This window comes from Pleurodeles waltl, chromosome 9 (assembly GCF_031143425.1).
Source record: "Pleurodeles waltl isolate 20211129_DDA chromosome 9, aPleWal1.hap1.20221129, whole genome shotgun sequence".
Taxonomy (NCBI): Eukaryota; Metazoa; Chordata; class Amphibia; order Caudata; family Salamandridae; genus Pleurodeles; species Pleurodeles waltl.
In genome coordinates, this window is record NC_090448.1 from 1,004,124,803 (window position 1) to 1,004,139,225 (window position 14,423).

Sequence of the window (14,423 nt, forward strand, 5' to 3'; positions counted from 1 at the left end):
TGAACCGTCAGACCATCATGGACCTGTGTAGCAGTTGGAACCGGATCTCTTGCCAGCCATCCGTAATCCCTATGCCATCACTCCCACAGCACAGGTCTTTTCTGTTCTACACTTCCTTGCCTTAGGCTCGTTCCAGTTGACAGTGGGCTTAGCTGCAGTGATATACCAGCCCATGTCCAGTATAGTATTGAACGATGTACTGTGTGCTTTACTCCAACACCTGGAAAGCATCAGATTCCCCCAACGTGAGGATTTGACCACTGTTAAATCTGACTTCTATGCTATGGCACATGTCCCTTATGTGATAGTGGCCATAGATGACTCCCACATTGCTTTTGTATCTCTCAGGGTGAATGAACAAGTCTACAGGAACAAGAAAAGCTTTTACTGCATCAATGTCCAGGTCATGTGTCTCGCTGACCAGTACATCTCACAAGTGACGGCCAAGTTTCCTGGATCTGTGCATGACTCCTCATCCTGAGAAAACAGCAATGTGCCACACCTGATGGCACAACTACAGAGGGAGAGGGTCTGGCTCATTGGTATGAATACATTAGTATGTGTGAAACTGTTATGTCACCTCTCTTCACATTATACCCTGTGTCACCACCGGTATTGTGATAGGTCCATCCTTTGTGCACACAGGTGACTCTGGCTATCCTAACCTTCCATGGATGCTGACACCAGTGAGATATCCAACAACAGATGTTGTAAAACCGTTTCAATGAGACCCACAACAGGACGAGGCGTGTGATCAAGAGGACCTTTTGGCTGCTAAAGGACAGATTTCGGTGTCTACACGTCTCAGGAGGTGCCCTGCTCTACAGACCACTGAAGGTCTGCCAGATCATAGGTGGCTGCTGCATGCTACACAACCTGGCTCTGAGACATCATATGCCATTGCTGGATGTTGAGGGGGTGGCAGCTGGACTTGTGGCTTATGATGGTAACATAGATACTGACTCTAGGACAGAGTTGATCCAACAATACGTCCAATGAACTACAGGTATGTGTCAAGTGTCTTGTATGTGAACTGTACTCCTGCCTTCCTTATGACATAGCTCATCCTGGAGTGTGCCATCAGAGGAGGTGTGAAGTGCAGCTATTCTTCTCTGCGTGTATGTGACATTGACATATTGCCCATCAAGGAAGGTGTCCCTGTTCATATTTCAGTTCTATGTATACTGTGCTGTTGGCTGCCATCACATCTGCAAGGGAATGGCCATGATGTATGGTCCCAGTAATGCAGTGTAAACTGCTAAAGGGCTGGCAACCAAGGTTGTGTCAAAAGTATTGCAACTTGTCCTCACTGTACACAATGGATGTATATGGGAGGTAACTAATATTGACAGTGGAACTCAACTTTAGTTGGGTACTGTGAGCTGTGAGGGATGGACCATTGGGAATGGATGACTTGAAAATGTGGATCTGCTGCGGTCATTTATGTTCACATGCCACTTGTATACTCGCACTAGGGAGGACGACAATGAACTGCATGTGTGTTGGCTGGGTATTGTGATTGTTGTTCCTGTCTTGGTGTATTTGCAGGTAATTTGGGTGGTGCTACTCTGGTTCCTGCCTTGATTGGAGGCTCCGTTGACATAGGATTTGAGAATGAGTCTGTTCTAACATCAAACTTGCTGCACATGCCTCCCCCTTCTGTCCATCTTACAAACTTTTGCTGGTCAAAGGTTTAAGCAAGCTAACACATTGTACAACAGTTAATTCATACATGTTACCATAAAGACAGGTAAGCAATAGCTGTGCTCTATGGTGTTTATTGTTATTTACAAATGCAATGGGTGATGAGTGGGGTCATAGTGGTTGAAATCATCAGAGCAGTTTGCCCAGTTTTTGGCAGTACCAGTCCAGTATCCAAGGGCCATGGGAATTTGGAGAGATGACAGTGGACAGTCAACAGGGTGTGTCAGTGGCACACAAGGGCAAATGTTCAGAAGAGTCTCACTTCCTGCCAGTGGTCTTGGTCTTGGCATCAGCTCCTGCAGGATGTCTGGACGGACAACCTCATTTGCGGGGAGGTTCCTCAGCTACAGCGGGAGGGGTGCTAGTGGTCTGTGGGTCCTCTGGCAGGGCCTCCATTCCACTAGCTGAGGTAGAAGTGGATGGCACAGATGGTATATGGCTAGTGGAAGAGGCCTGCTGGTGGGAGGACACACACTGGTTGGATGTGAGTTCCTTTAGCACCCCTGCAATGGTGGCCATGGTGGCATTGAGAGCTTTCCACTGGTGCATGGCCTCCTGGTGGTATTACCTCTGCAGCCTCTGGTTTCCTGCAAGTTGGAGAGTATCTGGCCCATCTTGTCTTAGGATTGCTGGTATGCTCCCAGGACTTGAGAGATGGCCTCTTGGCCAGTCCTTCCCTTGAGGACCCCATCCCTTGGCCCACAGGTGCCCTCCCACTGGCCCTGGCCCCCTGTGCCTGTGCCCCTGGCGCAGTGTGTCCACTCCCAGCTACACCAGGACCATCATCATTTTGGGTGTGAAGGGTAGACTCAGGTCCCTGTACTGTGGGGCACACTGCTGCTTGAACAGTACTTGGGACACAGGTTTGGGGATGAGGGGTTGCCTGTGTAGTTTGTTGTTACCACAGGGGTGTGGGGTTCAGATGTGGGTAGGATAAGGCTGGTGGTGGTGGACTGACCAGAAGTCCCAGATGGGCCAGATAAGTTGTCAATATCCAGACTTCGAGAGCTGTAGTCCTCACTGGGGCCTTCATCCTAGGGAGGGCTGTCTGTCTCTGGGATCCTCTGCATGGTGGCAGTGACAGGTACCTGTGGATGGAGAGGGGGAGAGTTGCATTGTGGAGGTGTACTTGTTCGTATTATTGTATAATGCATACAGTGGCTTGACTTGCTTCCCCATGATGGCAATGACAGATGCAACACTACAGTCATTGTTAGTGGGTGGTGGATTGTGGAATTGGTACCATGCTCCATGGAGGGTTGCGGATAGCATAGCTTTCATTGTCATGTAGTGGTACGCAGTCGAAGCATCCATTAGCTGTTGCGATGGTTTTAGGTGCAGGTGTTCCACTTTGAAGTGGGACTGGCAGCTTTTCATGTGTGGGGAGTCATGCATTGTGGGAGTTGTAGTGATTGCCATTGTGAGTGCTATCCGTGCAATCGGGGTGTACTGTGTTGGGTTGGTGGCAGGGAGGTGGTGTGGCATGGAGGGGAGGGGCATTGGGTGATTGGGTGGGGTGAGGAAGTGTGAGGTGAGTTGCGTTAGGGAGTGATAGAGTGGTGGGGGTGCATGCTGTACGGGAGTCATTGGTGGCAGAGGAGTGTTAGTAACTTACCGGACTCCAGTCCTCCGATTATTCCAGTCAGGCCTTCTGGATGTCCAAGACCTTCTCCTCTCACGATGTAAACCCTGGGAGAGGAGGTGGGAGTCCACCTCCAGTCTTGTTGATGGCAACGTGGTGTGTGATGCCATGGAAAGCACCTTCCCCTGTAGGTCGTTCCACCTCTTCCTGATATCCTCCCTTGTGCATGGATGGTTACCCACTGAATTGGCCCTGTTAAATCCTCCGCCATAACTCCATTTTCCTTGCAAAGGATGTATGCTGGACCTGTGCTCTTAACAGTTGTGGCTTTACCTTGACAATTTCATCGACCATTACCCTCAACTCTTTGTCTGTGAATCGTGAGTGCTTTTGAGGAGACACGGTGGTAGTGAAGTGGATTGTGGAGGTAGAGGGTTTTGTGCGCAAGGGTGATGTGTTTATTGCTTGATGAGGTGTGTGGGGTGTTTCGGTTGGTGTGGTGGTGGGTTGTAGAGTTTGTGTGCAGTTGTGCTGTGTGTAACGTGTCTGTGTGTGCCAGTGGGGTATATGTGCTATGTACTGGTTATGGCACTATCTCCGGGTCTGTGTGTATCGTTCCTTTTGTAAAGGATTGTGGGATGTGTGGAGGTGTGTTTTATAGTGGTGTGTGTCTGATATCTGTATGTGTCTCAGGTGTAGGGTGTTCGTACTGTCCAATGTGGCTTTGGGATCTTCTGGAGGTGTATTTTTGAGCGCAGCAGGTCGCATCGCCAATGGTTTACCACCATGTAAGGACCACTGTGCTGATTTGTGGGTCATTATTTGGAGGGCAGTATGTTGTCAGCGTGGCTGGTGGTGGGACCACCTCTCTCCCGCCCTCGGGGGGCTGCTGGTGTCAGAGTTTTGACTGTTTTTGGGTGATCTTCTGTCTGTGACTCACTATACGGCGGTTTTGAGACCACCAACACTGGGGCCCCCACCACAGCGGTCTTCAGATAATACCGCCAAACTCATAATAAGGGCCTTAGCAATCTGAATAATACTGCACTCTCACCAGACAAGCTTTGCTCTAAATTCAGGACTGGTCATCTCATTGTCTAATGTATATCAAATAAGGACAGTGTGCATTCACAGATTTTTTTGTTATTTCGTATGCATAATAAAATGTCTATGTATATACATGAATGCAAATTACATGTTCTGATTTAAAGGTGTGCTTAGTTGTCCCAGGAACCTGGAAGGGAGGTATCATTATGGCAGCACTTTCAACATTGTATTGAAAGCAATTGCATAATGTCCAATAATAACTGATACATTATTGTTGACCAAATAACTTAGGTGGCTCTATCCTACCTATCCTACCTACTAACGTTTTTTTCTGTGTTTGAACTTTTAAAATAAAACAATCTTACTACTGTCCAGAAGGCCAAATTTTCTTTTCAGCTGACATATTGTTCTGTGAAAGGAAATTGAGGATTATGGCATGACCTTGCTGTAAACCCAACAGACCTCCAGACAATATGAAAATGCAAGTAGTGTATTGTGATGCAAGCTTACAAAATTCAGTCCCGGGGTTAAGCCAGGTTTCCTTTTCTATTGTACTATGTCAGTAAATTTGGACCTATAACCTATGTGTTGTAATTGTAATTGTATTTATATAGCGCTTACTACGTCAAAATGCTTTTTGGCGAGTAGCATGCTACTCCTGAACCCAAAAGGATTAGTGGTGGATTAGTATAGGGAAATATGAGTACAGTATTAGTATTAGAATAGGGAGATATGAGTTAATTTTAGCAGAGGACATGTGCGTCTGTTAATTGATTTGAATCTAAAAATTGAGGGATAGAGGAGGGAGGAATCCAGAAGTGTTAATTGGGAGATCATAATAATAAGATGAGGTTTGGGATGAGTAAAGGAGAGGTGGAGGGTGTAGGAGTCGGTAGAAAGATATTAGGGAGATCATAGAAGTTAAATTGGGTTTGGGATGAGCTGAATGAGAGATAAATGAAGGAGAGTTTAGTAGGTTTATTTGGGAGCTCACAGGGTAGAGGAGGGAAGAGTCTGTGATGGGTGATTAGGGAAATCATAGTAGTAGAATGGGTTTGGAATGAGTCAGATAGTGAAGATAAAGAATAGATTGATAGAGGTATAGGGTGATGGTCAGACAGAGTAAAGCTTTCAAAAGAGTAAAAAAAAATTTTGTTTTTTTCTATTGTACAGTCAGATTAGAGTAGTAAATATATAGATACATAATTTCATAATCAAGTCAATAAATGTGTAAGGAATATAATATATTAAGATTTAAAGTCGTATCATATAATCACAGTCTTCCAAGAGTTATAGTATTTGAAGTTAAATTATTTGTGTAATTTTTATAACAGTATGTTATCTTTCCTCAATACTTCAATAGTGAAATGATTGTACATAAATAGTTAAGATAATATTTGCATATTGTGATAGATAAAATAAAAACAGACTCGTAAGCATTTAATCAAGCAACTTATATAGAAACTGTGCAATGACCGATGAACATGTCAAGTGTAGAATAATTTACATACACATATCCATCATATATATATATATATATATAAACACATACATACACCTACACATACAAATACATACATATATACATGTAATTGAAGTAAAATATACATTTGTTAAACAGGTCTAAAGAGCACGCATATATCTTAAGATAAAATAGGTATTATACGTATTTGTACAGAGAAATACACATATCTAGATATATACACATATGCAGTCCACTGTATATCATTATAAAATAATGCAGATAATCTAAGCAATGCAGCTGGATAATTTAGTCATTGCAATTTTGAAAGTAGAAGGTTTGTAGACTGTTTTCATGTTTTGCTCACTTGTAAAGGCAACCCATGCAGTAAACATAGTACAGTATTTCTTTGGGGTTATTGCTCAAGATTAAAGCACTAAGCATAAATGACTTTTAAAGTCCTCACTGTCTTTACTCTTCATAGATAGACAGTTTGCATAATTTTCTTCATGGTCCATTGCCAACATCTTTTAAGCAGTTGTTATAGATATATTAGTTGCTTTGCATAATGGGCTCACCCATGCAATTCATGGTTTGTAAACAACACTGCAGTGAAGTACTGTGTGTGGAGGCTCACTCTACCTTTCTTCTCAGCATTTTTCAGATGTTTCCAGCTGACAGGAAGAGAGTAGAATCTGCACTGGCCAGCTGCCACCTTCCTAAGGGTAAGGTGAGTATCTCTGCTCAGATGCACGTGAGTAGTCATGTCGTTCATGAAGGATTCCACTTTTATCATAAGCAGAAGGAGTTTCTATCTCCTACTCCTCTTTGATTCACACATTGTTTAGTCACAGCTTCAAGTTAGCACCAACATAATTAAGGCATCACTGAGACCCCTCATCCACAATACCAAAACTCTTCCAGCACAGGCCACATTAAATCTCACACTCTAGCAGTGAAGCACAAGGAATGGAGTAGCCTCTTCCTGGGACTCCCCAGTGATATGAGATGGTATTCAAGAGCCACAATATGAAAATTGTTAAACCAAATGATAAATTACTGAATCATGAGCATATGGAAAATATGCTGTAGAATTTCGTTCCACACAGCCATGGCATTCATCTCCTACTTGACTAATGTAACTCCCTTCTAGTTGGTTTCACAGTATCTATTTACCTCACTAGATTATGTTCTACATTATGATACAAGAACTCTCCTTATTCTCCTTCAACACACATCTTTTGCACTGCACCACCACCAGGTCAGCCAAAAATGTAGCTCTATGCAAACCACTAATCCTGGTCTTCAAAGCTGTAAATGACCAATGAAACAGGGATGTTAACTATGCCATATTTCCTGTTAAAGTGCCCTTACTACATACAATGGTGTTCCTGGGGCTTACAGGGCAATTCCCATCAACTAGAAAATCTGTTTCTGCTTGCCCAACATGCAACATTAAAGTATCAAACAGGAAAAAACTATTTTCTCCACTGCCCTAGTCACCATCCCTGTCAGTTTCAGCTTCGCTTTGGCATGTCATGTATGACACAATGGCAGGTAGAGAAGTAGCTGTTAGAGTTTTCATCCTTGGCGTTGTCTCCCTTAATTTTTTGCCTCTGTTTCCCAGGTTGTTGATGTGTGCTGGGCTCTTTTTTTTGCTGTTTTTGTTACTCTGGGCACTTTACCACTGCTAACCAGTACTGAAGTGCAATGTGTATGTAATTGGTTCATCTTTGATTGGCATTTTTGGTTTACTGGTAAGTCCCTAGTACAGTGCACTAGAGATGCCCAGGGCCTGTAAATCAAGCGCTACTAGTGGGCCTGCAGCACTGGTTGTGCCACCCACAATAGTAGCTCTGTAAACATGTCTTAGACCTGCCACTACAGTGCCTGTGTGGGCAGTTTTAAACTGCCAATTCGACCTGACAAGTGTACCCACTTGCCAGGTCTAAACCTTCCCTTTTCTTACATGTAAGACACCCCTAAGGTAGGTCCTAGGTAGCCCCATGGACAGGGTGCAGTGTATGTTGAAGGTAGGACATATACTAATGTGTTCTATATGTCCTAACAGTGAAATACTGCTAACTTCGGTTTGCACTGTTGCAAGGCCTATCCCTCTCATAAGTTAACATGGGGAGGCTGCCTTTAAATATGATTAAAGTGTAGATTCCCTTTGGGTGCGGATAGACATGTGGAGTTTCAGGTCTCTGAGCGCACAATTTAAATATACATCTTTTAGTAAAGTTGATTTTAAGATTGTGTGTTTGAAAATGCCACTTTTAGAAAGTGAGCATTTTCTTGCTTAAACCATTCTGTGACTCTGCCTGTTTGTGGATTCCCTGTCTGGGTCAGTTTGACAGTTGGGCTGTTTGCACCTCTCTCTCGACAGTGACACAAAAGGAGCTGGGCTGTAGCCTGCATATCCTGATAAGCCATCTGTGCCCAGAGGTAGGGGAGGAGTGGTCACTCACACCTCAAAGGGCTGTGCCTGCCCTCACACAATGCAGTCTCCAACCCCCTTGTGTGTGTTTGGGGCCTGGCCTGGGCAAGGCAGGATTTCACAAACAAGAGAGACTTTTCTTTGAAGTAAGCCTACTTCAAAGGACAATATGGGTATACGAAGGGCACCCAAAACCACAGACGATAGATCACTTCTGGAAACCAAGAGGAACCTCTGCTTAGAGAAGAGCTGAAGAGCTGAGGAAGAAGAGCTGCCCTGCCTGTGACTGTGCTTGGTGCAGCTATCCTGCAGTTGCTGCTTCTGCCTGTGCAAGAGGACAAAGACTGGACTTTGTGTGCCTTCCTGCTTGTGAAGAACTCTCCAAGGGCTTGAAACCAAGCTTGCCTCCTGTTGTTGAAGTCTCAGGGACAGCAAAGACATCTCTCTACCAGCACCTGGAGCCTCTGCTGAGACTCCTGCCCTGCAAAATGTGCCCTATCCAGTTCCTGGGGCCTTGACAGGTGAAGCTGGTGGACCAAGGTTGGAAAACTACGCACAGATCGCCGTGCGGGGACATTTCTGACACAACCTCCGAGAGCGGCTAAAGAAACGACACGCCACCGGCTCCGCGGCTGAAATCGACGCAGCACTTGCAGTGCGGCTGGGAAGTCGAAACACGCAGCTGGAGAAATGATGCTCGGCATCGCTGAAGGAGGCTGCAATGACGCAACGTCGCTGGGTGTGGAAAAACAACGCAAGCCTGCCCGGACCCGAGGTGTTTTGTCCAGATCAAAGCATCTCTCTCCTGCGGGGAAAGAAACTACGCACACCGATCGGACGGCACGGCCTCGGTTGCGGGTGAGAAATCGGCGCACCGCTTACCTTTTTCAACGCACACTCGCCCGTGCGGGTTATTTTGATGCGACCCAGGTACATTTTCACGCTAACAGCATTAGCTTTGTATTTAAAAGAACATGAAGGCTCTTTTTGCATTTTAATTAATAACTTGACTTGTGTATGGTGGTTTTTTGTCATTTTGATCTTGTCTTGTTTAGATGAATATTTTCTATTTTTCTAAACCTGTGTTGTGTCATTTTGTAGTGTTCTCATTAAGTTACTGTGTGTGTTGGTACAAATACTTTACACCTAGCACTATGAAGTTAAGCCTGCCTGCTCGTGCCAAGCTACCAAGGGGGTGAGCGGGGGTGATTCTCTTTTACCCTGACTAGAGTGAGGGTCCTTGCTTCGACAGGGGGTAACCTGACTGCCAAACAAAGACCCCATTTCTAACAGGAGCCTAAAAGAAGAAAGCGCTAGCACAATTCATACACTTACACGATACAGTATTATCAGCAGTTCATCTTAAGAGGACAGCAGACATAGTCAGCTGTAATCTAATTACATGATCTGATAACATCCTGGTTTATCAGATCACTAAGGGTAAACAAAAAATGTGGTTTTCCTTCTAAAGATCTCTAGCATGGTTTTGTGTTTAAAATCCTGGTGTTGTATTTTCAGAATGAAGCCATCAATCCTGAGGATTTTCCAGAATCTGTATATAAAACCTTCCTAATGAACCTGTGTCCACGGCCTGAAATTGATGAGATATTCACATCACAGTAAGTGTTCTTTGAAATTCAGACCTCCATGTTCTTTCTGTGTGATGAGAACTCATAGAGACCAGATTGTGAACAGCACTGCAATAATGAGGTGGAGCAAAAGGTGGGATCACTAAGGCCCTCATTCTGACTTTGGCGGGCGGCGGAGGCCGCCCGCCAAAGTACCGCCGTCAGAATACCGCTGCACGGTCAAAAGACCGCCGCAGTTATTCTGAGTTTCCCGCTGGGCTGGCGGGCGACCGCCAGAAGGCCGCCCGCCAGCCCAGCGGGAAACCCCCTTCCATGAGGATGCCGGCTCCGAATGGAGCCGGCAGAGTGGAAGGGGTGCGACGGGTGCAGTTGCACCCGTTGCGATTTTCAGTATCTGCTTGGCAGACACTGAAAATCATAGTGGGGCCCTGTTAGGGGGCCCCTGCAGTGCCCATGCCAGGGGCCCCACGTCACCCGTTACCGCCATCCGGTTCCTGGCGGCGAACACCGCCAGGAACAGGATGGCGGTAAGGGGGTCGGAATCCCCATGGTAGAGGATTCCCCAGGGCAGCGGGAAACCGGCGGGACACCGCCGGTTTCCCGTTTCTGACCGCGGCTGTACCGCCGCGGTCAGAATGCCACGGAAGCACCGCCAGCTCTCTGCCCTGGCGGTGAGACACCGCCAGGGTCAGAATGAGGGCCTAAGTGTAATGCACAAAGACAGATTCTGTGTGACTGCATTTTGGTTTGTGCCATTCCTGAAATCTTTACAGACAGTCAAGGAAGGAAAGGACTAGACCAGTGTTTTCATGGAAGGTCATACATCTATTGTGAATTGTGTACATGTCTGCAACTCATGCATGCATTCTTGTTTCGCTTCCCAACTTATGGGAGATATTTGTCTATGATTCTGTGAAATGAGTACCTCTTGTGCTATGTAAACTACACATCTGCCCATCAGGTCCAGATATAGACTAGTGTGGCGGTCCGAGCGCTAAATTTTAACACTGGTGGTCACGCAGCGGTGGGACCGCCAGCACCGCCAGCACCGCCAGCACCGCCAGGATCAGAGATCCTGGCGGTCTGGCAGTTGCGGTGGTCCTTATCGCCAGGGCAGCGCTGCCCTGGGGATTTCAGCCTCTTTCTTCACCAGCCTTGAAAAGGCTGACGGAGAATGGGTGACGGAGACCCCAGGGGGGCCCTGCACTGCCCATGCACATGGCATGGGCAGTGCAGGGGTCCCACTGGCCAGCAAAGCAGACAGTGAACATTGCAAGGATGCTGGAGCACCCTGCATCCTTCAGCATTGCCGCTGGCTCGATTACGAGCCGGAGACATTGCTGTAGGCTGTTTCCCACTAGGCCAGCGGGTGGAAAGTCAGGTTTCCACCCGCTGACCTAGCGGGAAACTCTTAATGGGCCTGGCTGGGAGGTAGCCATCATGGCAGCAACCTCCCTGCCCGAAGACATTTTCATAATCAGGCCCTTTGTTTCAGAATTTTTAAATGTGTGAATTATTTTGCTTTGTCCACATAATTCCTAACACATTTTAATCAGAATTCTGCTAAACCACCAAAGGCCCCAAAATGATCTTGATCAGTTGGAAACGGAGCAATAAATGTGGCTTCCAGGTGATGTTTTTAGGGTTTAATACACTGCAAGGATTAAGTGGATCCTTGATGCATATGTTTGCTCTTACTGCATTCACATATATTTTCCTTCAATGTTTACACATTCTTACTTAAAATATCTAGAACAATTCCAAAACCATGTGTAGCACAGACTCGTGCCCTGTGCCCAGACTGTGCTTCACAAGGCCAAAAGCTGTGTGTTGTGGGCTTTGGAAGGATATGGGGAGGTTTAAGGTCACGTCCAAAGCTCTCTACATGGCGAAATACTGTATAGAAGTTTTTGTGCCAAAAATGTTTAAATGCATTTAATATCATGTTATTAAATTTGAGCTCTCAGTGGTGATTTAACTGCATTTAAAATAAATATAATACTGTAGACCTACACAGACGCAAATTTACAAGTGTCTAAAATGGAGGCCTATTTTGAGATGGACACCCAGGCCAAAAATCCCTCCTTGTTCATTGTTAATAAATCGCTTTTCACTTCAAAGGTTGTTCATAAGCCTTTATTAGGTTTGTAGCATGTTTATCCATCCTCCTCAGGCAGCAAACCGATCGTAACTGACCGCATTCAAATCTCCCCCAGAAGCTTGACACTGCCTGGAATGCTGTGACCTCAAAGTGATTGTCACCGCATTCCAGTCAAGTGATCTAGTGCAAACCACAACACATCTCCCTCTCTTATAATATCATATCAGAATACAACAGTTAAAAAATCAGTATTAAAAAATAAGCTTCTAATGAAACAAATCACATGATGGAAATCAGATGTGTACAAAAAGAAAATGAAACATATTATATACATATACATACATTCACTTTATGTGCAACATTAGAAGGTTCCCTTATTTAATAAAAAGCTTCCATTCATGACTTAATTAAGCCTGTAGTTTGTAACTTTCCCCATATGTATGTCTTGTGCCAAGTAGCTTTATATCTCTCTCTTCTTAACAAAAGCTCTTTATCATCATTCAAATCCTCAACCCTATGGCTCTGTTTCAGCAAAGTTCCGGAACCAATCTCACTTAGTTTTGATAATCTAGATATATACCAGACATTTCCTGAGTCTAAAATTGGGACAGTCCTTTTAAGAGAAGTTATCGCAAAAATTTTAACGCCCCTGTAGCCGGGTGTAGGAATCCCCGGCTACCTCACACATTAAACAGGGAGCAGAACGCCGCTTCCCCGACCCCGGCAGACATGACTACGAGAATATTGGGAATCCGGATGGTCGGATTCCCAACAAAATACCTGAGGGACTTGAGGACGGAACAACGATCTCCATGATTGGGAACCTGGATATCCGGGTTCCCGACTTTATAGAAACCGAGGACGGACTACGCGCGGCGCGCGCGTTTACAAACAGAGACGCCGAGGAAGGAGACGCGGAGAGCGGTGGAAGAGAGGAGACGTCCAGCACACGGAAAAGGGAGGAAGAACCCACGAACGCCAGTCCAGGAGATACCATTACGGGACAGGGAGGTCCCGAGGAGCTCGAGTGCCGCCACGTCCCCGGAGGGACGTGGCTCAGCCAGGTACGATCCTGTTTAAAGGACAGCCTACGTTTCATGGTAGGGAGGGAGGGAGCTGCAGGAGGCGAGGGGAGGAGAGGAGGGGGTGGAGGAAGGGAACCAGAAGGGAGAGAGGGAAGGGTTTGAGAAGGGCACTTATATACCCACAGAGAGCACAGAAATCGAGAACATTTAATAAATAACTGAACACTCACAGAGGTCCCTTCACTGGATTCCTGAGCCTGTTATCATCGCGAGATTCTATCTGTGGGGAAGGGGACCCTTATTTACTACTCTCTCTCTCTCTCTCTCTCTCTCTCTCTCCCTCTTTTCTCTTTTCACGAAACACACGCCAGTATAACAACCCTAGACTTACCGACCTTTTCGTTCCTCTTGTTTTCCCGGTCCACTTGGAACACCGTCGGGGAATATCCTCTCGAGACATCAGGAACCCTGAGGGAACAGAGGACAACGGAGAATTACCAACCAACCGCCCTCATAACAGTGGACATTTCAAAGTTAAAACTTGCTATAATAAATCTACATTTACTCACCCTTCCAATTGAGTACCTTAGTCCTTCTTGTCACTACACCCACTGCCTCAGTGGTGTAAGAAGTAGGATTTTATTGAGCGATAGAGGACAGATCAAAAGGAAAAAATGGAAGGAAAACCCACCTTGGAAGATATGATTCAGCAGTTAGCGGAAGGTCAACGTCATCTCCAGTTAGTATGGGAGGCCCAACAAAGAGAAGCTAAAGAAGACAGAGAGGCCCTCCAGAGTGCGTTAAAGAGCCAGGCCACCATCATGGCAAACAACCAGTTAGTACACGAAACGGCCCTCCAAAAACTTAGAGACACTATTGCAGCTAGCAAGGTTCATCCTAATGTGCCTAGCTCGGTCCTCCAGAAATATCAGGACGGGGAGGACCCCAACGCCTTTTTTACAAACTTTGAAAGAGTAGCTTCCTCCGCCCAATGGCCTGAAGAACGCTGGGGTCAATACGTAGCCCCATTATTAACAGGCATACTTCAAACCGCCTATCAAGCTGCAAATCCGGATGGTACAACCCCCTATAAAGACATCAAAAAGAGTATCCTGGAGAGGGTAGGCCACGACGCAGAGTACTACCGCCTGCGGTTTCGGAAAATAAAATGGGGCCCTACTGAAGATCCCAGAACACTATATTATAAAGTAAAGGATCTAGGACTTAAGTGGCTCGGCCCTTTAGGAACCGAAAGGGAAGACGTTATCAAAGCTGTAATTTTGGAACAATATTTAGAATCCCTCCCTTCCCACACCCATAGTTGGATACGTCAACACCCCAACGTAGATACAACTATGGCGGTAGATTTGGCCTGTGCCTACCATAGGTCGACGGAATTTAGGAGCGGAATACCTAAAACAACAACCAGATTGTCACCCATCCCTGCTCAATCTTTTCCCCGGAAAACCACAG

General features: G+C 45.8%; 1 protein-coding gene across 1 annotated transcript in view; it reads left to right on the top strand.

Annotated features, from left to right (window-relative positions):
- Positions 1-14,423, top strand: part of PLCB2 (phospholipase C beta 2) — a 453,229-nt gene that overhangs the window by 267,301 nt on the left and 171,505 nt on the right. The window contains exons 7-8 of the mRNA XM_069208592.1: positions 6,450-6,525; positions 9,754-9,854. Of these exons, the coding sequence (XP_069064693.1) occupies positions 6,450-6,525; positions 9,754-9,854 (177 nt within the window). The remainder of the gene's footprint in view (positions 1-6,449; positions 6,526-9,753; positions 9,855-14,423) is intronic.